The sequence below is a fragment of the Pan troglodytes genome, chromosome 2, assembly GCF_028858775.2.
Source record: "Pan troglodytes isolate AG18354 chromosome 2, NHGRI_mPanTro3-v2.0_pri, whole genome shotgun sequence".
Lineage (NCBI taxonomy): Eukaryota > Metazoa > Chordata > Mammalia > Primates > Hominidae > Pan > Pan troglodytes.
The window spans coordinates 104,211,773-104,236,523 of record NC_086015.1 but is presented as its reverse complement, the minus strand read 5'-3'; the positions used below and the strand labels follow the sequence as shown (position 1 = coordinate 104,236,523).

Genomic DNA, 24,751 nt, shown 5'->3' with positions numbered 1-24,751 from the left:
GTTTGCCACAGGTTTGCCACTGCTGTGTTCCATTCTCCAGGCTGGGCACATAGATGGTCAAATGCTGGAGTGGCACTTCTTATCAACCTGTTAGCTGATGATTTAATATTTTTGAGCGCTTACAATGTGCTGGGCTTAGGGCTTTATGGAAATGGGTTATTAAATCCTTACAGCAACCCCATGAAAGAGGTACTATTAGCATTCTCTTTGTCCCACTGAAGACAGTGAGTCCCCAAGAGGTTAAGAAATCTGCAAGTAGCAGGCTGACTCCTCAGCCTGTATAGCTGAACACCAAGCCAAAGTGCTTTTCTCCATGGCCTATAAGTGTTCCAGTACTTTTGAACTCAATGTTAAAAACTCATCTTGTGTAAATTATTCCTGACTCCCCACTCCTACATGGAAAAGCTGACAAGAACATTTGAAAAGGAAGAAAAACCTTTGCTGATTTGACGGCTTTGACTTTGGATACTATCTGAGAGCTAATGTGACCTGGCTTTATAATTTGAAAGACAAATATCCGAACAAAGTCCTGATAAATAAAAATATCCAGACACACTTCCTGTAGCGATAACATGAACAAAGTGGTGAATTCACTGGAAAAATGTGTGTGTGCGAGTGTACAGTCTCTGCTTCAAAATCAAGCCCTTGCCAAGGCTTAAACCAGTTAACAGACAACACTCTGAACTTCTCTGTGGGGTGCACATATAAAACACGGGCAAGGAAAAAACTACAGGCAATAAAGCCAACAATTTTAATGCCTAACAGGTCTGCTAAACTAGGAAAGGATGTGGCAAGTGGGTAAGATAAATAGTTTTTAAACATTTGTGGTGTCAGGGAGAGAATCTGCCAGAGCATTCGAGTGAAGCAGGGTTAGTTTGGGACAGTAGCTGAAGGAGATGCTCCCAACTCTATGCCAGGAGCACAGGAAATGAAATGACCTGGAACCCCAGCGTTGTGGTCAGTGTGCAGGCACTGGAAGTGGAAGGGTCAGGGCTGGCTTCAAGATCGGATGACCAGTGCACTTAAAGGACCTTGCATTCTGGGTTTAATGCCCTGCTGTCAGTGTCATGAATTCTTAATTTATCTTTCCGTTTTATTTTGTAAGTGAGGTCCTATCAGACAACAGAGCAGGCGCAGAGGGCTTGGAGCCTGGGTTCTTATGCTTGGCCTCCCAGCCCCTCCCCTAGTTTGATTCTCAACTGTCATGTCCTCCTGCCCTGGTGTCCCTGCTGCTTGGCTGCCTTCCACTTCCCATCCCTATTCAGCGACTTCAGCTGCCCTCCACCTCCAGCAGGGACTTGGGTGTGCACACCTCCATAATGACATCCGGCCGGGCATGGCGGCAGCAGTCCTCGCAGTGTCTGGCAGAGCCACTGTGCATTAAGTAGGGCATTTGGTTGGGGCAAGTCTCCCTCTCACCTGCATCAGGTACACAGTATGTCCCAGTGCAGAAATGGCAATCCCTTGGAGGTCTATGAATTGGGATGGCAGACCTGCAGGGAAGGGAGATTGACTTTTCTCCCCTGGGGGGTGGGTTGGGGGATAAGAGTAAAGCACTTTGATCTTGATCCTGGAACTGCTGCTGGAGGGAGATAGTAAGTGGAGGGGGAAGAGAGTGGGCTGAGGGTCTGCACCCACCTGTACAGTGCAATATTAAATAGCAAATAAACATTATGATGGGTCAAGACAGAGATGGTGGAAGAAAGTAAAAGTTGAATTTTGTGCCTTCAATGGCACTCTTTTTAGGGTCCTACCTTTTGATTTTGCATCTGACCCTGCAAATTATATAGTTAGCCGTGGGTGAAATGCACGCTTTTACTAGCATTGCCTCCCCAACTCTCACAGAATGAGAGTAAAACTGAGAAAAACTCCAATAATGTCTTCCTCAAAGGACTGTCTTTAAAATGACCCTCTGTTTAGAAAAAGTGTGTCTTTTCTTCCAGACAACCTTAGAAACCTGTAAATGGTGATCAATTATGGCAGAGCCATTGGGAGTACACATTACTGGAAAGAGACGCCCTCTTTCCCCCCTTTAACCTTGTCTTCCTCCCATACCCCTTTCCCCACATCCTCTCTTCCAATCAATGCTGCACTCCCATTTCATATGTAGAGGCTCCATTCACTCTCTATAGCGGGCCAATGAGGGGCTGCTTCTCACTGCTGTTATTCAATTCCAAACAATTCTGAGCAACTTCTCTTGTGACATCCGCACCAACATGAGCTGTGAGCTCCCTTCAGAACAGGCCTGTGAACATTCTGGAATCCCAGCAGTGGCTGCTGTTCCTAGTCATTTTTGCATTGTTGTTCTGTGGTACGGCTGGCTGCACTTTTGTGAGTAGTTTAACCTTCAGTATGAGCTCAGCCTGCCAGGGGCCTGTTCCGCAGACTGCATCTTAAAGACTGAGATAAGCCAGAATTCTCCAAGCCATGGGGCATAACAGAGTGTTCTGTCAAACTGGGTGTGGGTTCATTATTCAACAGATCTTGTAATGTTTAAAGGAAATAATTACTGAATAGTGTAGGATTTGCTTTAAAATTTGCTCTCCAGTTATTTTTCAGGCAAAGAAGGAAAAGGTTTTTTTTCCACATGAAAACATATACTTTTTCTGAGGAAAAAAACAACAGTCCTACAAATAGGACTTATTAAAGACTAATTGTTTGATTACTTTTCAAAAAATACTTGTTTGTGCTGATTGTGCTATTTCCCAACCCTCTAATTATTTTTTTTCCTTTCTGCCTGCAAAGCCTCGGGCTTCATTCATCTTTCTTCTAGACCCAGGCATTAAAGGGGTAGAAGAGCAGATTCATTAATTCTTTCAGAACATGTTTATTGAGCAATTACTATGTTTCCACGTTTAGAGGTACATGAATAAACAGCATGAACTGAAAGCCTGGCCCACGCCCAGAGTAATCCTCAGCGTCTTATGGCTTTCTTCAGGGGCTTAGGAATACTCTAAAAGGTGGAGGACTTATATTACTTTGTGATGCTCCATAATTCTATAGACGTTCTTTTTTATGTTTAAGGGCAATGTGCTAGTAATCTACTGAGTGATGTATTAAAAATTAGCATTGTATATTAGTCAATTATATTGTATGTATTAACATAGTAAAGTTGACATTACTTATGCTACTTATGCTACTCTATTCTTATGCTACTCTATTCTACTTGAGCTTCAAGCTACCATGAAATTTTGCAAAGCTACAACTTAGCACATGCCCAAGCAGACAGCAGGATTTCCCCAATTTTCTAGAAAAATAACCATCAGTGTTTTTCCAGAAGTGACGCCATCCTTCCTGAAAGAATGTTAGTGATGTTCTTGAGTTGGTCCGGACTTTCAGTTGCTGCTGTTCTGGCCTTTTCATATGTAATTACTTCAGGGTCACTTAATTATCATGGATGGGCAGGTTTTCTGTAGTCGTTATTGATTCTGTCCTGTGGAGTGATGGCATCAACAATATTGGAGCCTGTCTTTTTCCAGCAATGGTCTTCAGGGTGGATGTGGGCTACAGTTGAGTTATGAATCATTTTATACCCCATTGCTGAAACCAGTTTGCTGTTGTGGTGTAAATTTGGTTTTATTAGTCAGTTCTTTGTCACCGGCATAGGACAATGGGTGGGGTGGGTGGAGCGCAAAGTTGGTCCCCCTGTTGAAACTTAGAACTACTGGTAAGTAGCCTTTCAATAAGTGAGGAGACAACAGCATTCTACTCTTTTTACATTCCAGCTCCCCACAGGCCTGCCCGCCTCTGCCTAGACTGACTTCTTCAGTGGGGTTCCCCTCTCCCTTCTCCCCTTCATCTACCAATAGGCCACAGGGGACCCATCTACAGCAGAGGCAAAGGCAGCTGATAGCCACAGAGTCACAGAGCCCAGGACGCTGGTGAGCTGTTTATATACCTGTTCCATGGCCACACTTAGGAGGTCCGTTTTTTGAGAACCAACTAGTGGGTGAGTGGAACTCCCTGCTGGAGCTTAAAGACAGCAATATTTCTCAAGGGTGTTTTTCAGGTATACGTTACTCAGGCTTAGTGTTGATGAAATGCGGTACAGGAGCTGTGGCCAAATGTCAAGAGCTAGAGGATGCTTAAATTTAGATTATACCCGCTCAGGTCTGAATATAGCTAAATGTGGCTTGTGGGCACTTACAGATGCAAATCAGAATCGACAATATTTCTGTTATGGAGATTTCCATGAATATAGTTTTTTTTTAATTCTGTGGGTGATTTTATTCTTATTAGGGTCTCATGATGTGCCACACTGGCTTCTAATAAAAATAATTACCTTATTTCATCAAATTCTAAAGCATTTTCTACTGCAAATCAGTCTATTTTATATAAAACTAAGAAACAAGTTGCTAATTAATGGTACTGCTCTTGTATCCCTTGAGGTTTTTATTTTATACTTATGGAAAGAGCTTCCTTTGACTCATTGATGCATACATTTTATGTTGTCTGTTTGTTTGTTTGTTTGTTTGTTTGTTTTTTACAAAAGAGAGAATTTCCTTTTCTATAAACTGTTTTAGACGCGTTTTAGATTAATGAAGTTGTGAAGTTAGGTCTCCTGAAGCCTGAGGCAATGGCAGCATGAAGGGTAAGAGCAGGTGTTCTTGGGCTTTGTGTTGACCAGCTTGCCTTACACAACCCCAGCACTGTCTGGGACACGGAACGTGTTCTTCTTGAGGAAGTAAAAGATGAAGGCAAGAATAGCATTACTGATTCCCAAATGGATGATGTTGAAGTTGTTTATACAATTGACATTCAGAAATATATTCCATGCTTTTTTTAGCTTTTATAATTCCTCAAGTGAAGTAAATGAGCAAGCACTGAAGAAAATATTCTCCAATGTCAAAAAGAATGTGATAGGTTGGTACAAATTCTGTCGTCATTCAGATCAGATCATGACGTTTAGAGAGAGGCTGCTTCACAAAAACTTGCAGGAGCATTTTTCAAACCAAGAACTTATTTTTCTACTATTAACACCAAGTATAATAACAGAAAGCTGCTCTACTCATCGACTGAAACATGCCTTGAAACCTCAAAGAGGACTTTTTCACAGGGTACCTTTAGTGGTTGCCAATCTGGATATTTCTGAACAACTAGGTTATAAAACTGTATCAGGTTCCTGTACATCCACTGGTTTTAGCCAAGCAGTAAAAACACACAGCTCTAAATTTTTTGAAGAAGATGGATCAGTAAAGGAGGTACATAAGATAAATGAAATGTAATGCTTCATTACAAGAGGAATTAAAGAGTATATGCAAAAAAACATGGAAGACAATGAACAAGCAATAAATAAACTAGTAAAGGATATAAACAGATTAAAACAAGAAATTGGAAAAAAGGAGTTGAGCATAGATTCAGGCAGCCTGAGAGAAGAATATCTAAAAAGACCCTCAGGGGAACATTTTTCCTGGTCAAGCATTATGGACCTTTTATCCAGATTCTGAATTTCTTCATTCGTGTGTTATGTCTTTAAAAAACAGACATGTTTCTAAAAGCTGTAACAACAACCTCCACCTCGATGTAGTAGCCAAACTGACCTTAATGGTAGAACACACTGACATTCCTGAAGCTAGTCCAGCTAGTAGACCGCAAATGATTAAGCATAAAGCCTTAGACTTAGATGACAGATTACAATTCAAGAAATCACAGCAGTTAGAGACATAAGACAAACCATGTAAAACAGATACTGATAGTAGTGACCAAGAAAAAGCATCTACAATGAGCAGCCCAGAAATAGATGAAGAGATTGAGAAAATGAAGGGATCTAGTGAATATCCATCCAGTCTCCTACATCTTGATCCTTTTAACCTAAAAGGAGATTTTTTTTTTCATTTGGCAGATGGGTAAAGCCCAAACATTTCTATTCTATTGTTTTTACTATGTTGAGCTACTTGCACTAATACAGATAAATTCATTTGTTTTTACTATATTCCCCTGTTTGCAGTAATCCACAGATAAGTCTTAGCATGTTTAATTTATAAAGTATGTTTTCAAACATCAGATGCTTTTATTTCAAAATCTTTTTTCACATTTCACTAAGGTGTTGAGGGAAAGCCTTAGACTGACACATTCTTTATAACTGGAAAAGTGAGGCTGGGCACAGTGGCTCACACCTGTAATTCCAGCACTTAGGGAGGACAAGGCAGGAGAATTTATTGAGGCCAGGAGTTAGAGACCAACCTGGGCAGCATAGTGAGACCCATCTCAATTTTTTTTTTATAAAAAGGAAAAGCAAGAATAGGAAAGAAATATAATTTATTTTCACAATGTAGAAAGAAATTTGTATGAAAATTTACTTTTTATCTAAGTCATTAAAATTCTCCTAAAGTGATAATTTTTTTTTTACCTTTTTTAAATTATACTTTAAGTTCTGGGGTACATGTGCAGAATATGCAGGTTTGTTACATAGGTATACAAGTGCCATGGTGGTTTGCTGCATTCATCAACCCATCATCTACATTAGGTATTTTTCCTAATGTCATCCCTCCTCCTGCCCCTGACTTCCCAACAGGCCCCAGTGTGTGATGTTCCCCTCCCTGTGTCCATGTGTCCTCATTGTTCAACTCCCACTAATAAGTGAGAACATGTGGCATTTGGTTTTCTGTTCCTGTGTTAGTTTGTTGAGAATGATGGTTTCCAGCTTCATCCATGTCCCTACAAAGGACATGAACTCATCCTTTTTTATGGCTGCATAGTGTATATGTGCCACATTTTCTTTATCCACTCTATCATTGATGGGCATTTGGGTTGCTTCCAAGTCTTTGCTATTGTGAACAGTGCTGCAATAAACATACATGTGCATGCGTCTTTATAGTAGAATGATTTATAATTCTTTTGGGCATATACTCAGTAAAAGGATTGCTGGGTCAAATGGTATTTCTAGTTCTAAATCCTTGAGGAATCGCCACACTGTCTTCCACAGTGCTTGAACTAATTTACACTCCCACCAACAGTGTAAAAGTGTTCCTATTTCTCCACATCCTCTCAGTATCTGTTGTTTCCTGACTTTTTAATGATTGCCGTTCTACCTGGAATGAGATGGTATCTGATCGTGGTTTTGATTTGCATTTCTCTAATGACCAGTGATGATAAGCATTTTTTCATATGTTTGTTGGCTGCATAAATGTCTTCTTTTAAGAAGTGTCTGTTCATGTCCTTCACCCACTTTTTGATGGGGATGTTTGTTTTTTTTTTCTTGTAAATTTGTTTAAGTTCTTTGTAGATTCTGGATATTAACCCTTTGTCAGATGGATAGATCACAAAAATTTTCTCCCATTCTGTGGGTGCCTGTTCACTCTGATGGTAGTTTCTTTTGCTGTGCAGAAGAAGCTCTTTAGTTTAATCAGATCCCATTTGACTATTTTGGCTTTTTTTTTTGCCATTGCTTTTGGTGTTTTAGTCATGAAGTCTTTGCCCATGCCTATGTCCTGAATGGTATTGCCTCGGTTTTCTTCTAGGGTTTTTATGGTTTTAGGTCTTACATTTAAGTCTTTAATCCATCTTGAGTTAATTTTTGTATAAGGTGTAAGGAAGGGATCCAGTTTCAGCTTTCTGCATATGGCTAGCCAGTTTTCCCAACACCATTTGTTAAGTAGTGAATCCTTTCTCCATTTGCTTGTTTTTGTCAGGTTTGTCAAACATCAGATGGTTGTAGATGCGTGCTGTTATTTCTGAGGCCTCTGTTCTGTTTCACTGGTCTATATATCTGTTTTGGTACCAGTACCATGCTGTTTTGGTTAATGTAGCCTTGTGGTATAGTTTGAAGTCAGGTAGTGTGATGCCTCCAGTTTTGTTATTTTTGCTTAGGATTGTCTTGGCTATGCAGGCTCTTTTTTGATTCCATATGAAATTGAAAGTAGTTTTTTCCAATTCCATGAAGAAAGTCAATGGCAGTTTGATCAGGATGGCATTGAACCTATAAATTACTTTGGGCAGTATGGCCATTTTCACAATATTGATTCTTCCTATCCATGAGCATGGAATGTTTTTCCATTTGTTTGTGTCCTCTCCTATTTCCTTGAGCACTGGTTTGTAGTTCTCCTTGAAGAGGTCCTTCACATCCCTTGTAAGTTGGATTCCTAGGTATTTTATTCTCTTTGAAGCAATTGTGAATGGGAGTTCACTCATGATTTGGCTCTCTGTTTGTCTGTTATTGGTGTATAAGAACGCTTGTGATTTTTGCACATTGATTTTGTATCCTGAGACTTTGCTGAAGTTGCTTATCAGCCTAAGGAGATTTTGGGCTGAGATTATGGGGTTTGTAGTTCTTCTTGAAGAAGCCCTTCACATCCCTTGTAAGTTGGATTCCTAGGTATTTTATTCTCTTTGTAGCAATTGTGAATGGGAGTTCACTCATTATTTGGCTTGCTGTTTGTCTGTTATTGGTGTATAGGAATAATGGGAAATTCAACTCAGTTATCAACAGTCCGGTTGTTTTTTTACCCAGTATCATTGTTGGTGCCAGCAAGGGTCTGGCATGTTTAGTAAAGGAGGATCATACATTTGATTTAGATGTTTTAAGATATATTTTATAAGAAAGTATTCCACTGAATTCTTATTTATTCAGAATTAGCGTTTCTTTCAAATGACTTTTCAGCACCTGTGGAAATAGGCTTACTTTTTTTTTTTTTTCTTTTTCTTTTTCTTTTTTTTTAGACAGAGTCTTTGCTCTGTCGCCCAGGCTGCAGTGCAGTGGCACGATCTCGGCTCACTGCAACTTCTGCCTCCCAGGTTCACACCATTCTCCTGCCTCAGCCTCCCGAGTAGCTGGGACAACAGGCACCCACCACCACGCTCGGCTAATTTTTTGTATTTTTTAGTAGAGATGGGGTTTCACTGTGTTAGCCAGGATGGTCTCGATCTCCTGACCTCATGATCTGCCTGCCTAGGCCTCCCAAAGTGCTGGGATTACAGGCGTGAGCTACCACGCCCGACCTTTTTTTTTCCCTTTATGTTACATTCCTGGGATAAACTGTTATGTGGTAATAATTTATTATTGTGTTATGTGCTGTCAGATCCAGATTCTGCCTGTCAGTATATTTTTAGGGTTTTTTTTGCATCGATATTTATGAATGAGTTTGGTTTGTAATGTTTATTGTGAAATGCTTGCATTTTGGAACCTGTGATGCTTGCTGTAAAGATTTTTCGAACATTTTCCTCTCTTGTAATATGTCCTTAGACTTTGTAGAACACAAACTCTGCTTTCTAGAAATCACCATTGTTACTAATACTTAATTCATACTTCTTGTGTTTGACATTGTTACAGCTTCCCCGCCCCCCCGCCCCCCCAAGACAAGGTCTCACTGTCACCCAGGCTGAAGTACAGTGGTGCAGTCTCAGCTCACTGCAACCTGTGCCTCATGGGCTCAAGCAATCTTCCCACCTCAGCCTCCTGAGTAGCTGGGACTACAGGTGCCCATCACCATGCATGGATAATTTTTGTCTTTTTTGTAGAGATGGGGTTTCACTGTGTTGCCCAGGCTAGTCTCAAACTCCTGAGCTCAAGTGATCTCCCTCCCTTGGCCTCCCAAAGTGCTGGGATTACAGGCTGAGCCACCATGCCTGGCCTTTGTTACAACTTTAATTACCTTTAAGAAACTTATGAGACTAGGTATGATTTTTCCTACTTTGCAGGAAACTGAGGTACACAGAGGTTAAGTACTTTGACTCGTACTAGCATGTAGTTGCATAGGATTTAATCTGTTTCCAGAGTCTGTGCTCTTATGTCCAGAAAATTAGTTTAACAAAAAAATTGTTAAACATAGCAAGGGCCTTTTTCAGACCCCCTTACCTAATTTCTTTTAGGATTATTTGGTTTATTTCATGCTTCTTTTGTGGACACTTTAATAGCAGAAACTTTGCATGCAGAACTAAGCTTCCCTGTGACAACATTCTGAAGCAGTGAGGCTTGCAATGCAGGCGTCCTCTAATGGGAGCAGACCCAAAATGTGAAAATTGGGATTTATCAAACTGCAATTATAAGAGTATTACTGAAAAATCCAGTAATTAACAAAATATTTCAACAGTAGATTTCCTTAAGCAGTAAACTGTCCCTGTCCTCCACAATAGGGCATTCAAAATATTAAGCAAATTAGATTTAATTAGTCTGCAACATTGTATAGAATTAACTATTAGGAATGGAAACTTTGTTAAGGTAACTCCATTCTATGCAACTTTTCCTAAATTGACATTTTAAGTATATATCTTTCTAAATGAAGTAACATATATTGGCAGAATTTCAGTCTACAATGTATATATTTCCAGGCTACTATAAATCCACAAAGAATTTTATTGTACAGAACAGAAATAGAAATCCTACTCTTGAGTTTTATTTTTCCACACCTGTGTCCCCAATAGAACACAAAGACTCCCAAAATATGTGTATGTTGGAAATGTTTAATGAGCAGTAAGAGCCAACACATGCACCCAGGTAATGACATTTGTTCCAATTTGTAATTGGCTGTAACAGCCTATGCTTTATGCAAAATAACTGCGATCATAACAAAAGGTACTTTTAAATTGCTCATATAACCATATGTCTTGGATCGTGGTACTATCTTTGGCTTCTGTATATGTTATTTTTCTAGTGTTTCAGGTCTTTCTTTAAAAACCTCTAGGCATTAGGCATAATTAATCCATATGAAGAAAGAATCTAAAAGGTTAACTCTAAGAGACTCTGCTAGAGTGAGAACAATTTAGGAAAACTAGGGGTTTTATTTTCTAAAAGTGAATTCCTGAGATTTATTAAAAGAGTATTTTGTAGACTTGATTAAGATAGTTACATAACTTGCAGGGCCAAGAACAAAATGAAAATGCAGGTCCCCTGGTTCAAAAACATGAAAAAAAAATGTTGTTGAAGATACTAAAATATAAAGCTTTTTCCTTTTTGTGGTTTCTCCTTTTGTCATGATTTTATTTATTTATTTTATTTACTATTTGATGTCTTAGTAAAGAAAAAATTTAAAATTATTAGCATGAAGTTTACTTTATATCTTTATATTGTTCAATCCCAGGTTTAAATGCAAACGTAAGGGCCTTTAATTCCTAAGTGAAATTACTGAAATTGCACAATATGTATTTTACAGTTTATACATATATGCATATGTATTTTGTTCCTACCAGAATAGTGGAAATGCTGCACAAAACTAATTCAGCAGTTTATTTCACTTCTTAATATGTGCACATTCTACCAACACTCTTCTTTCAACTTATTTCTGAATGAGGAAGAGTTGAAAAAAAAAAAGAACTATGAGTGCCCTTATCTTTCCCTTTTTTCCTTTATCATTTTCAGCATAAGTGGTTGGCTAATACATGAGTAAGAAAGGATATGATAGGGTTTCTTGGTCATTCGTATTTCTTTTTTTTATTATTATACTTTAAGTTTTAGGGTACATGTGCACAACATGCAGGTTAGTTACATATGTATATATGTGCCATGTTGGTGTGCTGCACCCAGTAACTCGTCATTTAGCGTTAGGTATATCTCCAAATGCTATCCCTCCCCCGTACCCCACCCCAACAACAGGCCCCGGTGTGTGATGTTCCCCTTCCTGTGTGCATGTGTTCTCATTGTTCAATTCCCACCTATGAGTGAGAACATGCGGTGTTTGGTTTTTTGTCCTTGCGATAGTTTGCTGAGAATGATGGTTTCCAGCTTTATCCATGTCCCTACAAAGGACATGAACTCATCATTTTTTATGGCTGCATAGTATTCCATGGTGTATATGTGCTACATTTTCTTCATCCAGTCTATCATTGTTGGACATTTGGGTTGGTGCCAAGTCTTTGCTATTGTGAATAGTGCCGCAATAAACATACATGTCCATGTGTCTTTATAGCAGCATGATTTATAATCCTTTGGGTATATACCCAGTAATGGGGTGGCTGGATCAAATGGTATTTCTAGTTCTAGATCCCTGAGGAATCACCAGACTGACTTCCACAATGGTTGAACTAGTTTACAGTCCCACCAACAGTGTAAAAGTGTTCCTATTTCTCCACATCCTCTCCAGCACCTGTTGTTTCCTGACTTTTTAATGATTGCCATTCTAACTGGTGTGAGATGGTATCTCATTGTGGTTTTGATTTGCATTTCTCTGATGGCCAGCGATGATATTCGTATTTCTTAAAGTGCCATTGCCTTTTTTCTGCATCTAAAGCAAGTTCTGGTTCACATGGAAAGTACGGTCTTTCACAGCTCTGTGTGTCCCCCTCCTTACCCTTTTACTGAATGGTAAATGTGACATACTTACCTTGTTCTACCTTTGAGTCTTGCTGAACTCCCACACATCATGGTTCCTTTGGAATTATATGATAATGCATTCCTCCAATGCCATAAATGAGTGGGGGAGGCAAGAACATGCTGACATGCTTATTGCTTCTGTTTCCCCCACTCACATGCATGCTCTATTGTCCCATCAGACTTCCCTTGCAAAACACAAGTTCAAAGATAAAAGTGTTAAGAATTTCAAGATGGTGACAGCAGGACCTTAAACCAAGCATAGGGCCCTTCTAAGCATGGGGCCCCATGTGACTGTATATGCCACATGCCCATGAAGTCAACCCTGCCCCAGTTATCTCATCTACAAATTGAGGTGATAATAGTAGTGCCAGGTAGGATTGCCATGAGGGAGTAATGAAGTTATGAATATAAGGTTCTCAATATAGTATCCAGCACATAGAAAGCGTTCAGTACATGGTAGTTTATTGCTCTATATCTCAAAGAATATCAGGAAATGGTTATTGTATTCCTACTAGGAAACTTGTTGATTTGATTTGGGTCCAGCATTCCTTATACGAGCCTCACTAAGCAAGATGTGCTTTCAAACACACGAGACTGGAACAGAATGAATGCTCCTTTATCTGTGTGGTGGGCAGGAGGCAACTGTACAATAATCAGGCAAAGCTCTGAGGTGAGTTCATCAGGCTGCCTAAGTTACTTTATTCGGCGGTAATTACTGCAGCAGGTTATAGCCAATAGTGCTGTGTAAGATGTCCAGAAAAAGACAAAGGCACAAGTTACTAAGAGAAGTTGAGTTGCCAGGTTGTCTCCATCTGAAAAGAGGTCAGCTCTGCAAAGCCTTGGGCAAGAAGGCCTCTGCTCCAGACTCATGGAGGGGAGACATTTGAACCCAGAATGAAAACAAAACAAAGATATGAAGTCTGCCTGAGTAAGTACGTGTGAATTCTGGCTGACTACAGCATCCAAATGATATTTCTTATAGAATGAGTTTCAGAGTTTAAAGTTCTGGAGGAACATTGTAAAGAATACTCATCAATCCATTAATCCAATAGAGTTGCTTATAAAATGCTATTTCATATGCCCAAAATATATTTGGTTTATTTACATATGTGTAACCAGCCATTCATCTTGCAGACATCAATATTTTAAAAATTATTTGATAAATTATTAGCTCCTTATTGAGTTAGCATATGCTGATTGATTTAATATAATTTTATTTAAAACTTAAATATCCTGAGATTCCCTATGTACATTTCATTGAAATATATTTAAAATGAAAATTATACCAACTTATAAATTGTGACTGTTTAGAAATTGTTCATTAAAAATGACTAGCTATGAAAACAGGCTGAGAAATTACATAAACAGGATACAAATTAGGAAGGGCGTTATAAATATTCCTGTTCCCATGAAAGGGAGTAATTTTAGCTTATACAGGTGAGGCCCACGGTGTCTTGTGCAAGTAGAATTTTTCCTTCCCTGGAGCATCGGGATTGGCTCTCCTTGAGGCATGGGGTAACAGAATGGACATACTCTGATTTTTAAAAATATATATTTGCAGAGAAAAGAACTGATGAAGACAGCATTTAAAATCTGTGTATAGTATGATTATTTTAAGACTTCTCCCTCACCCTTGCCCATTTGGTTTGGAAAATCTGGATTTAATTTTCATTATAATGACTTAATAAACTTCTCAGGAAGTGTCAACTTTTCGGATTATTGGGTCCTCTCACTCCCTGGAGCTGCGGTTATGGAGGATGACTCAGGGAATGCTGAATCAGGGTAGGGGTGTGCTGCCTCCAATGCTGGTTCTCAAAGGGTTTTTCTGATAAATAATGTTATTGCTTCCAGATGCAGAGCCGAAATATCTGATAGTTGTGCGACCTGCTCCACCTCCAAGTCAAAAGAAGTCATGTTCAGGTATAGTCCTTTGCATTGAATTCTTTTTCTTGTATTAACTTTGAACCACGACTTTTCATCTCTTTTGGACCCCTGGAGACCAAATGCCTTGAGAAGCTCTAAGAATGTAGAGGAGGTGTCAGCCCTGGGTCCACAGTTTACCCTTTTGGAGAAGTAACACAGCCTGGTGGTAGAGACTGCTTGGGATTTTCTCCTGGTGCCACCACTTGCAAACTGCAGGGAATTACATAAGTTATTGAACCTCTCTACTCCTGGATTCTGCTGCATAATAGGGTTGTCCTTGAGGATTAAATGAGTTAAGGACAGTGCCTGGCCTGTAGTCAGTGCTCATTTGGGGTTAGCTCCTATTAGCCTATTTCTATTTTACAGTGTGTGAACTCATGCTCACTATTGTGCCTTTCAGATGTTAAGGGCAAAATTTTATGTCTCACCTTTTCTTAAGGAGACTGTTTACATTTTAAAAGGATAACTCATGTATGTGTGTTAAATAGATCAGCATGTAGGTTTTATTTACTCCTTATCTCTCCCTTCTAAACCTCTTCAATTCAATAAAGGAAGGATTTCTTCCATAAAATAAAAATAATAGCAACACTCATGTTTCCAGGTCTAGGAAGACTTGCAACAGGAAAGTGGATATATAAATAAGTAAGTAGAAACTTTCTACATAACTAAAGATTAAAATTCTATGTCGTCTAATTTCACTACCAAAACTTCTTCTCAGATCAAATAATATAGCTGACCATTGCTATAAGGAAGAAGCTGTGAATGTGCTTTTTCTATCTGATGTTGCATCTTCCTAACTCTATATAGAGTTGATCACAAAATTTTGCTTTTTTTTTTTTTTTTTTTTTTTTTTTGAGACGGAGTCTCGCTCTGTGGCCCAGACTGGAGCGCAGTGGTGCAATCTCAGCTCACTGCAAGCTCCGCCTCCCAGGTTCACGCCATTCTCCTGCCTCAGCCTCCTGAGTAGCTGGGACTACAGGCGCCCACCACCACGCCCGGCTAATTTTTTGTATTTTTTAGTAGAGACAGGGTTTCACCGTTTTAGCCAGGACAGTCTCGATCTCCTGACCTCATGATCCACCCCCCCTCGCCCTCCCAAAGTGCTGGGATTACAGGTGTGAGCCACTGCACCCGGCCTGCTTTTATTTTTCTAATGTGAATGATCTCCAAGTAATTATTTCCAAAGCATGTTCATCTTTTATGGTACACTGGATACCACACGATAAAAGGATCTTTTTGTTTGTTTGCTATATTTTTCTAGAGGAATAAAATGGGAGAAAGAGCACTCAGCTATTCAATTATACTAAATAGCTTAAATCAGAAATTAGTTGCCACAATTCCCTCCCCTCTTTCTGCTGATTTCCACTTCTTTTAAGAGCAGCATTGAATGGTTAAGCATTTTGAAAAATACTAATTCTTTTTCCTGGCCTCATAGATCATCCCAAAGCAAAAGGGAAATTCCAATCGCTCCTTACAACTTGTTAGTGAGAGTTGTCCAGACAGTTTTCCACATACTTGAAAATAGATGTACTCTCAATATTTCAAGACTGTACTTCAAAAATCTTGAGCCACAAACTCAAGAAACATCAGTGTGATTCCATGGAATCTGTTTTCAGATGAATACTCATTGAACTGTTTCTTGATAGAAATATGATCATAGTACAAATATACAAAATTATATAAGGAATGTCAAGAGAATGATTATGCCTTAGCACTTTATAACTTCATTTTATTTTGAGGATTCTATGACACTAGCCTTAGAAATTATTGTTTACTTTATGACCAGCTCAGGAAATTGCTTCATCTTGCTCAGGATATAACACCCCACCTTTCTTTTTGGATAGCGGATATAATTTTGTTTTTGTTATCTGCATTTAGGAATAATGTAATGACTAAGGGATTAGCTTCCGTTCATTCTATATTTGTATCTGCCACATAAATTTTAATTATTTAATTATTTTTACATTAAGATTCAACCTTAGTGAAATAGTTATTTGGTCATACAAATAATTGGGAGACCATTAGTTTCCCTTCGTCATACAAGCCTTAGGTTCCTTACATGAAAAATATGTCTTTCATCTCTAAATGGCATTATTTTTATACATAGAGAGCCAAGACAGTGATATCATAAAAATAAAACTAGATTGTGATTGAGGAGACCCAGGACTTGAGTTTTGACTTTGCTCTTAATGTGACTTGGGACAATCTCGAAACTTCTCTGTGCCTTATTTTTCATCTGCAAAGTGAATGAGATCGTTGCATCACATTAGTGAAAATCAACTCAGGAACTGAAAAGGGAAGATCACAATCATCCCAGGGTTTGTTCAAACTATAAGTGTTCCCTGCCTTCACTGCAGATTCTAATCTGCCCTCATTGGAGCTCATACATGACAATTTAAATCACCATCATATAAGGCACAATTACAGCTGGGTCTGCAAAAGTTACAGAAGAATAAACCCGTGTTTCCAACCATGTAAATGATAACTATCTTTGAAACTTATTTCAAACATCTTTAAAAGTCAACTATTCTATAATGAGGCAATTTGCCACCACTAGGTTAGGTGTATTCTGTGCTGAGAAGGGTTCTTGCTTGAATAACAACTTACAGAACTTAAATTTAACAAAAGGAACACGCTTGACACAATTTTCAAGAGCATTTGATTCAGATGACCACCATTAGGCTCATGCAAGGGGCACTCTCCTACCTACCTTAATAGAGGTGGCAGGCCATTCTGCCATTTGGCTCCCACTACATTAGACAGCACAAGTTCTTTCTAGAGCAAATACAACATTCATAGTCTCAAGAAATAAAAGAGGGAATTCAACAGCAATACAAAGTATGTATGTTTTATATTCTATATAGTTTTATTAGGCTTTCTATCGGATTTTTATCTTATTTACTCTAATTATTTTTAATGAGTCAGCATTGGTTTTCATGGTTGAGGTTCTTCCTGTTTTTCGCTGCCCTACTTCTGCAGTTTCAGATAATTTTGAAAGTGCAAGTGCCTGCTTCTGTGTACTTGAACACAATCTCCAGTGATTTATTAGCATAACTCTTGGCATTATTTAGATCCAGTTGGCACCATCAGAACAACTGTGCTTCCTGTGTTACCCCTACTCTTCCATCATTGTTAAAAAATGTATTTGCCTTTTCCATTTAGATACTCATTGTAAAATATATACTTACTACAATAACATGAAGAGATTTTACACTTCTAAATAGGTTTAAAAAGATTATAACCTACAATCTAGATAATAAGGTTTATTTTCTTGTCTTAGATGTTATTTCACACTCATTCACAGTCCCGGGAAAAAAATAAACATACTTTCATTTTATCTGTAAAAGAAATTAAGTGTGTGTATGTGTTTGTTTATTTCACTCATCACAGCTAGGACCTCCATATCCTTCCCTGACCCACAAGAAAATAAAACTAGGTATAGCTGGATATTGTTAATATGTGTACATGTACAAGTGTATGCATATATGCATATGCACACATGCATAGACACAAATCTGAAAAAGGTATTTGATTCACATTTAAATTCATGGGCAAAAATTAGTAATAATGTGGACTATAGAAAAGGAAAGGAACTTGATGTTTTCACATTTTTCATCATCTTGCCAAGTCATCTTTAATGCATTTTACCCGAATCATGGCAACTTACTAAATGTCTCCTGAATTAACCTGTATGCCACCTCCACAGGTAAAACTCGTTCTCGCAAACCTCTGCAGCTGGTGGTTGGCACTCTGACACCGAGCTCGGTCTTCCTGTCCTGGGGTTTCCTCATCAACCCACACCATGACTGGACATTGCCAAGTCACTGTCCCAATGACAGGTAATATTAGCACTTGCTTTTAATAGCATCTGTACATGCTTTAGAAGAATATGTAAGTATCAGGACTGTTAGCATTGACTTAACACCTCTTAGCTGTACAGCCTGTTCTAGGTGTGAGGGGAACAAAGTCAGGGGCCCTGCCCTTGAGAAGGTTATCTACCTGAATAGAAAACACATACATGTAATTTTTTTCAAAAATCATGAACTATTATACAAGGAAGTATGAGTCAAATAGCAAATGGGTGGTATCAGTAATAAGTGCAATTAGAAACTCAGAAGGCGGGGCCAAAGGCAGTTAGGAAAGACAATTAAAAGTTGGAAAGTTGATTGGAAAAGGATGGATCTTTGATCTCACAATTGAAGCTCTTAAATCATACTTCTCAAAGTGTGGTTCCCAAAGCAAGCAGTATCAGCATGTCCTGAACTTGTCAAAAGGTAAATTCTCAGGTCCCGCTCAGACTCACTGAGTTAGAAACTCTCAAGGTGGGGCCCAGCCATTTGTGTTTTCACAAGCCTTCCAGGTGGTTTTGATGCCCACTGAAGTTTGAGAATCACTGGCTTAGAAAACTGAGGAGAGACACACAGGCAGAGATATAAGCAGAGGAAAAGCAAGTTGGAAATGAAGCTACCATTTTCTTTGGAAGAACAAATGGGAAAAATCTAAGTATATTTTTAAACTAGTGCCATTTATCCATCCAACCATTTGATGCATGTATTTAGATGCATTAGAAGGATATGTACTAGGCCCTGTGCTACATGCTGAACCATACTTCTAGGTTGGTTATAAAATGATGTTTGCTTATAAATACTTACTATATTAGCTTCAAAACTCAGAAACTTGCATCTAGAAAAGCATTCAAAATTTTCAAGCTTCAATCAAGGCATTTTATTTTTAAAGTTTTCTATTTTAAATACATTCAAAGTGATTTTTACATTTCAGAAGTTTTCTTATTCCTTTTTGAATAAAAAACATTTATTGAGGTATAATTTAAACACAGTAAAATGCGTAAATATTAGTGTACAGTTTGAGTTATGACAAATGCCTATAACCATGTATCCAATACCCATCAGGAAACAGAAAAATTTTATCGCTCTAGAAAGTACTTTCCTCCAGAAACAACCATTGATTTGATTTCTATCACCATAGATTAGTTTTGCCTACTCTAGAATTCCATATAAATGGAGTCATATAGTATGGGTTTTCTGACTGTCTTCTTTCACTGAGCATTGAGATTCATTCATGACATTGCGGATATCAATAATTCATTCCTTTTTTGTACTCCTGAGTGATAGTCTATTATGTGAATATTCAAAAGTTTATTCTCTTGCTAATGAGCACCTGAATTATGTTGGGTTTTTTTATGTATATGAATACAGACTGTATAAACATTTTTGCATAAAATTTTGGTGGACATTTTAATTTCTCTTAAACATAAGTGGAATTTCTGAGTTATAGGAAGATGTATATTATGTATATTTGATTATTTTTTGCCTAATTTTTCCATCTACATTCTCACAAGCAATGTAGGAGAGCTCTGATTGCTTCACATTCTAAAGCAGCATTTTGTGTTGTCAGCATTTTTCATTTTAGCCATTCTAGTGTAGTAGTTTTTCATTACAGTTTTGATATGTATTTCCCTTACACTAAGGCTATTGCATACTTCTTAATGTGCTTTTTGGCCATGTTTATGTTTTTTATAGTGTTTTATTTATTTTTATTTGTCCAAATCAAACTAAAATGAAGGAATTTTTAAAGTGTTTATAAGTTCTCAAAATCACCTTTCATCTGACATTGGGAAATCTAGACTCAAGAAAAAAATCAAATTTCCCTTCATATGCCCATGGTTCTCAAGGGATGAATACTTGGAAAAACATGTAGAAGATATTTCCAAAATCCAATTTTTTGAAAAATAATTTTGAAATGTTTCAAAGAATCTGAAATACTTTTTATTTCACCCACCACTAATCCCATGACTTATTTTGTTTGGAAAATGGACTCGAAAGAACATGCCTCCTTGTGATAATTCCGGTTCCTAACGGATTGGTCTGGGGTACTAATGCTGAGAAAATAAACACTTATGGATTGCTCTTTTTCTTTTTAAAAATTATCTTGATAAAGTTATGGAGAGAGAAAGGGAGAAGAGAGGAAGGAAGAAAGGAAATTTGGTAGTCTTACAGCAAAATGCAACCCAATTTTAAGGGTTACTCGACTTGCTTGATAAATCTGTAGGACTACTTGTTTCAATAGGTTTGGTAACCTGGCAAACTTGTGTAGCATAATTTGGAGTAATTTCTTCCTCCCGCCCTCAAGCCTCTCCTCCAATTTCACTTTGTCCTACTGACTCTTCTGTAAAAGAATCTATCTGATGACTGATTCTAATTGATAGATGTTGCCATGGTTTGACAGCACCCGGAGATAATGAATATAGAGAAAGTTAGGACAGATGACCTAATGGAGCTAGGATTCTAACCCAGGCCGTTGACTCTAAGGCCCAAGCTATTCAGACCATGCATGGGTCTCACCCTCACCCTCACCCCCTTGCACACGCACCCTGGCTCTACTCTTATCAAATAGATGGAATTAGGCACATCACATCACAATATTCAAAATCGATAATTTCATTTTGAATAAAGTCTTTTGAAAGATACAATAATGACAAGCAAGATATTCTTGACCAAAGTAGGGAACCATTAGGACATGAGTTGAAGGGAAGAATTAAACAGTAATGACTAAAAAGGAGTATTTGGAGTACTAGTAAATTTCATTTCCCCATGCTTCCTTTCTCCCTAATTAGCATAGTTAATAAACCGACATTTAAAGTCTTTGTGATGTTTGAGGAAAAAAATAATAGTCCCGATTTAAAAGCCTGGAAATACTGTACATATTAGAAGCAGCCAAATAAATCTGCCAGAACTACAAATTAGTGTAATTAGAAGCAGACTAGACTTGGAGAAATCTACCCTCATATGTTCATGCAGAATTTTTTTATAATTTAGACTAATCCAGTAGGTTAGCATAAGCAATAATAGCTAAAAATGATGGTTATTTTCTGAAAATTGGAAGATTAATACAGCTAAAGTTTTACTTCAGGAGTATCTTTTTACAAAACCATTGCAATCTGAATGCACTTGGCTTGCTACAGGAACACCAATTGGTATCATTTTAATTCATTGATATTTGGTTCCCTCTGTACAGTCTCTGATTTTTTAAAAAAATGATTTACATTGGTTTGTGTAGCTTCATTTATCCTGTGCAAATAACAGTGAAATTTGTTTTTATATTTTGACTATGGACTTTGTATATCAAAGCTCTTAGGTAGTAAGTTTCCAGTTAGAAAACCCTCATTGTTTTTGTTCTGTTTTTAGCTTGGAAGTATCAATGAAATATCACTTTATCCTTTGTGGCGCATGTTTCTGTACCTATTTGCCTAGGGTCTTTATGGGTCTCCCATGCTTTAAGATTCCTAAGTTCACATTGGAGAGCAGATGTGCTTCATTTACAGTTTTTATTCTTAATGGGCTTTGAATGGAAGAGTGTACACATTTGTCTTCAATAGAGCCTCAATTTGAAAGAAAGCTTTCAAATTGGCCCTGATGAAGAGTCAAATGTTTTTAACCCAAATTTATTTCACCATTAATAGCTTATTTTTTCTTTCTCATGTTTCCAACTTGTTAAAGATTTCAAGATTGTTTTAGTTCTCACTCTTTTGCCAACGTATTAAAGCTTTATGAATAGTTTAGAAATCACTTTCGCATTTTCTAACATTCTCATCTTGTGGTTTTTTTTTTTTTTTTTTGAAACGGAATCCCGCTCTGTCGCCCAGGCTGGAGTGCAGAGGCGCGATCTCCGCTCACTGTAAGCTCCGCCTGCCGGGTTCACGCCATTCTCCTGCCTCAGCCTCCTGAGTAGCTGGGACTACAGGTGCCGGCCACCATGCCTAGCTAATTTTTTGTATTTTTAGTACAGGTGAGGTTTCACCGTGTTAGCCAGGATGTTCTCGATCTCCTGACCTCGTGATCCGCCCACCTCGGCCTCCCAAAGTGCTGGGATTACAGGCGTGAGCCACCGCGCCCGGCCGTGTTTATTTACTCTTAACGTAGAATGAGGGCTCTCCTTTTTGGCCAGTCCAGAGCAGACTCTCTTGCCTTTTTTCCGCCCCCAAGTTTGTAAGAAGCGAGTATCTTCAGTGTCTGAATTCTCACCTGATTGACCCCAGTGCCTTGTTACCTGTCTGTCTTGCCGTGTAAGTTTTAAGCTCGGTGAAGACAGGGAGTATCTTGCCCACCGTTACTTCCTGGTCCCCCGAAGAGCATCAGGAACATAGCAGACCCCAAGTAAATACATGCTGAATGAAATAACCAGTGAAATGTCAACATTCTCACTTTTATGTGTTACCATTACCTCAAACTCAACATGACAAGATTAAACTCAGACTTTTTCTCTTGAAATATCACCTCACTTGTCTCTGTATTGCTTTCTAAAGTAGTATCATTGTCCCATTCGCTCTAATTTAAAACTTCATTTATTTTCTATTTTTCACCTACTATCGTTTATGAAGGCCCCAAGATACATTCCTTTTTCTTTTGAGATGTACCCATATCTGCATCTTGTCTTCTCCTTCTCCATTTCACACTAATGTTCCCAATCCAAGCATGCCTCACCTTACCCTGGATTCTGGCAACAGCATCCTGGCTACATTCCCTGCTATTTTCTTCCCCCAATCTATTCTACCTTCCACAGTACTGAGGAAATCTAGACTATCTTTTATCAACTCACTCTTTCCTCATCCTGAATTTATCTTTACCTCTCTTCTCTTCTTTCCAAGAAACACAATTCTGACTTCAGACAGTGCTCATGATCCCATCTTTCCCATGTCGTCTAAGCCTTTGCTTCCCCAGTGATCCCCTCTCTCTTCCATTTGCCCTTTCACAGGCAGTGGTGCCCTGCCTCCTGCTGGCAAGCATGCTCAAAGTTTCTCTCCCTGAAAACAAAGCCTTCTGTTGATCCTGTTATGTATTCTAAACTACTTTTCAGTCTCTTTTAATTTCCAAACTTTTCAGAGTTATGGCTCCCACATTCTGAATTCTGTACCATCCACACAGTCCTCATCCCTTCTCACTAGTTTCCATCCCTTTTCCACTGTTCCACTGAAATGTCTCTTGGTGGTCACTAATGACCAATTAGTTACTAAACCCAGTAGAGTTTTCTCAGTCCTTATCCTTCTTAACCTATTCTTAAACTCTTTCTTTCTTTGACATTTTTATTTAGAGTTTCCTCTTGCCCCTTTAACCATTTGTATTAGGGTTTCCTAGAGGGACAGGATTAATAGGAGAGATGTATATACATGAAGGGGAGTTTATTAAGGAGTATTGACTCACAGAATCACAAGTTGAGGTTTCATAACAGGCCGTCTGCAAGCTGAGGAACAAGGAAGCCAGTCCGCGTCCCAAAATCTCAAAAGTAGGGAAGCTGACAATGCAGCTTTCAGTCTGTGGCTGAAGACCCAAGAGACCCTGGCAAACCACTGTCGTTAAGTCCAAGAATCCAAAAGCTGAAAACTTGAAGTCTGATGTTTGAAGGGAGAAAGCATCCAACACAGGGGAAAGATGGAAGCTGGAAGACTCAGACAATCTAGTCCTTCCAACTTCTTTTGCCTGCTTTGTCCTAGCTATGCTGTCAGCTGATTAGATGGTGTCCACCCAAATGGAGGATGGGTCTGCCTCTCCGAGTCCACTGACTCAAATGTTCATCTCTTTTGGCGACACCCTCACAGACATACCTAGGATCAATACTTGGCTTCCTTCAATCCAGTCAAGTTGACACTCACTATTAACCATCACACCTTTCCTTTTCTCCTTTGCTCACTCCTTATTACATCTCCTAAATATGGAATCATGTTCTATCCTTGAATCTCTTACCTGCAGTACCCTTCTTATCTATGTCTAGTCTTTAACAATCCCCTCTATGCACAACAGTGCTTCTCAAACTTTGTGCATGCAAGTCATGTAGGGAACCTTACTAAAATGCAGATTCTGATTCAGTAGGCCTGAGAAGGAGCCCGAGAATCTGCATTTTTAAAAGCTCTCAGAAATTGCTTTTGTTGCTGTTCTACAGAGAACAGAAGTGGCAAGTATGTAAATGACTTCCAGGGTTGAATCTCTGACCTGGGCCCATTTTCAAATTACTAAGAATATGCTTTCAGTTGTCCATGGAATATTTTCATCACAATAACCAGGTAACTGTGATTGGCACCTCACACTCAGACTAAGTTCATACTTTCTATACTATTAAAAGAACACTTTTCCCATCACTTTATTCTCACTTTTGAAAACTCAGTTTTAACTTTTTTCGCTTTCTTTGGTACCCATATCCTATAAGGAGTCTGGTTTCATCAATTCTTTCTTAGAACTATAACTTTAATCTGTTCTGGTTTTTATGTGTGTGTGTGATTCCTATCCTTGTTATCTCACATCTGGAGTATACCTTGAGATGCCTCCCTCCAGTTTCTCTGTGACTTATTCTTCCACGCTGGTAATTCTAGCTTCCTTCATTACTGCTCAACTTTATTTACCTACTGAGGAATTGCCACCAGCTCCCCACTGTCTAGGAAAATAAGTCATAGAATCTCTCAACGAATATACCTCAACGCATATCTGAGTCATGCTCATGAAATGAGGTGTAAATCCAATCCACGCTGCTTTCCAGGGGCCTGGGTAGTATGTCCTGAAGTAAACCACATCAATG

General features: G+C 38.6%; 1 protein-coding gene and 1 pseudogene across 50 annotated transcripts in view; both read left to right on the top strand.

Moving 5' to 3' along the window:
* ABI3BP (ABI family member 3 binding protein) overlaps positions 1 to 24,751 on the top strand; it is a 244,175-nt gene that overhangs the window by 76,382 nt on the left and 143,042 nt on the right. For all 50 annotated transcript variants that reach the window (XM_009446009.5, XM_024355587.3, XM_054682095.1 and 47 more), the window contains exons 3-4: positions 14,096 to 14,164; positions 17,874 to 18,006. In XM_009446009.5, coding sequence (XP_009444284.3) covers positions 14,096 to 14,164; positions 17,874 to 18,006 — 202 coding nt within the window. The remainder of the gene's footprint in view (positions 1 to 14,095; positions 14,165 to 17,873; positions 18,007 to 24,751) is intronic.
* Positions 4,605 to 5,939, top strand: LOC129143634 (BRCA1-A complex subunit Abraxas 1-like; annotated as a pseudogene).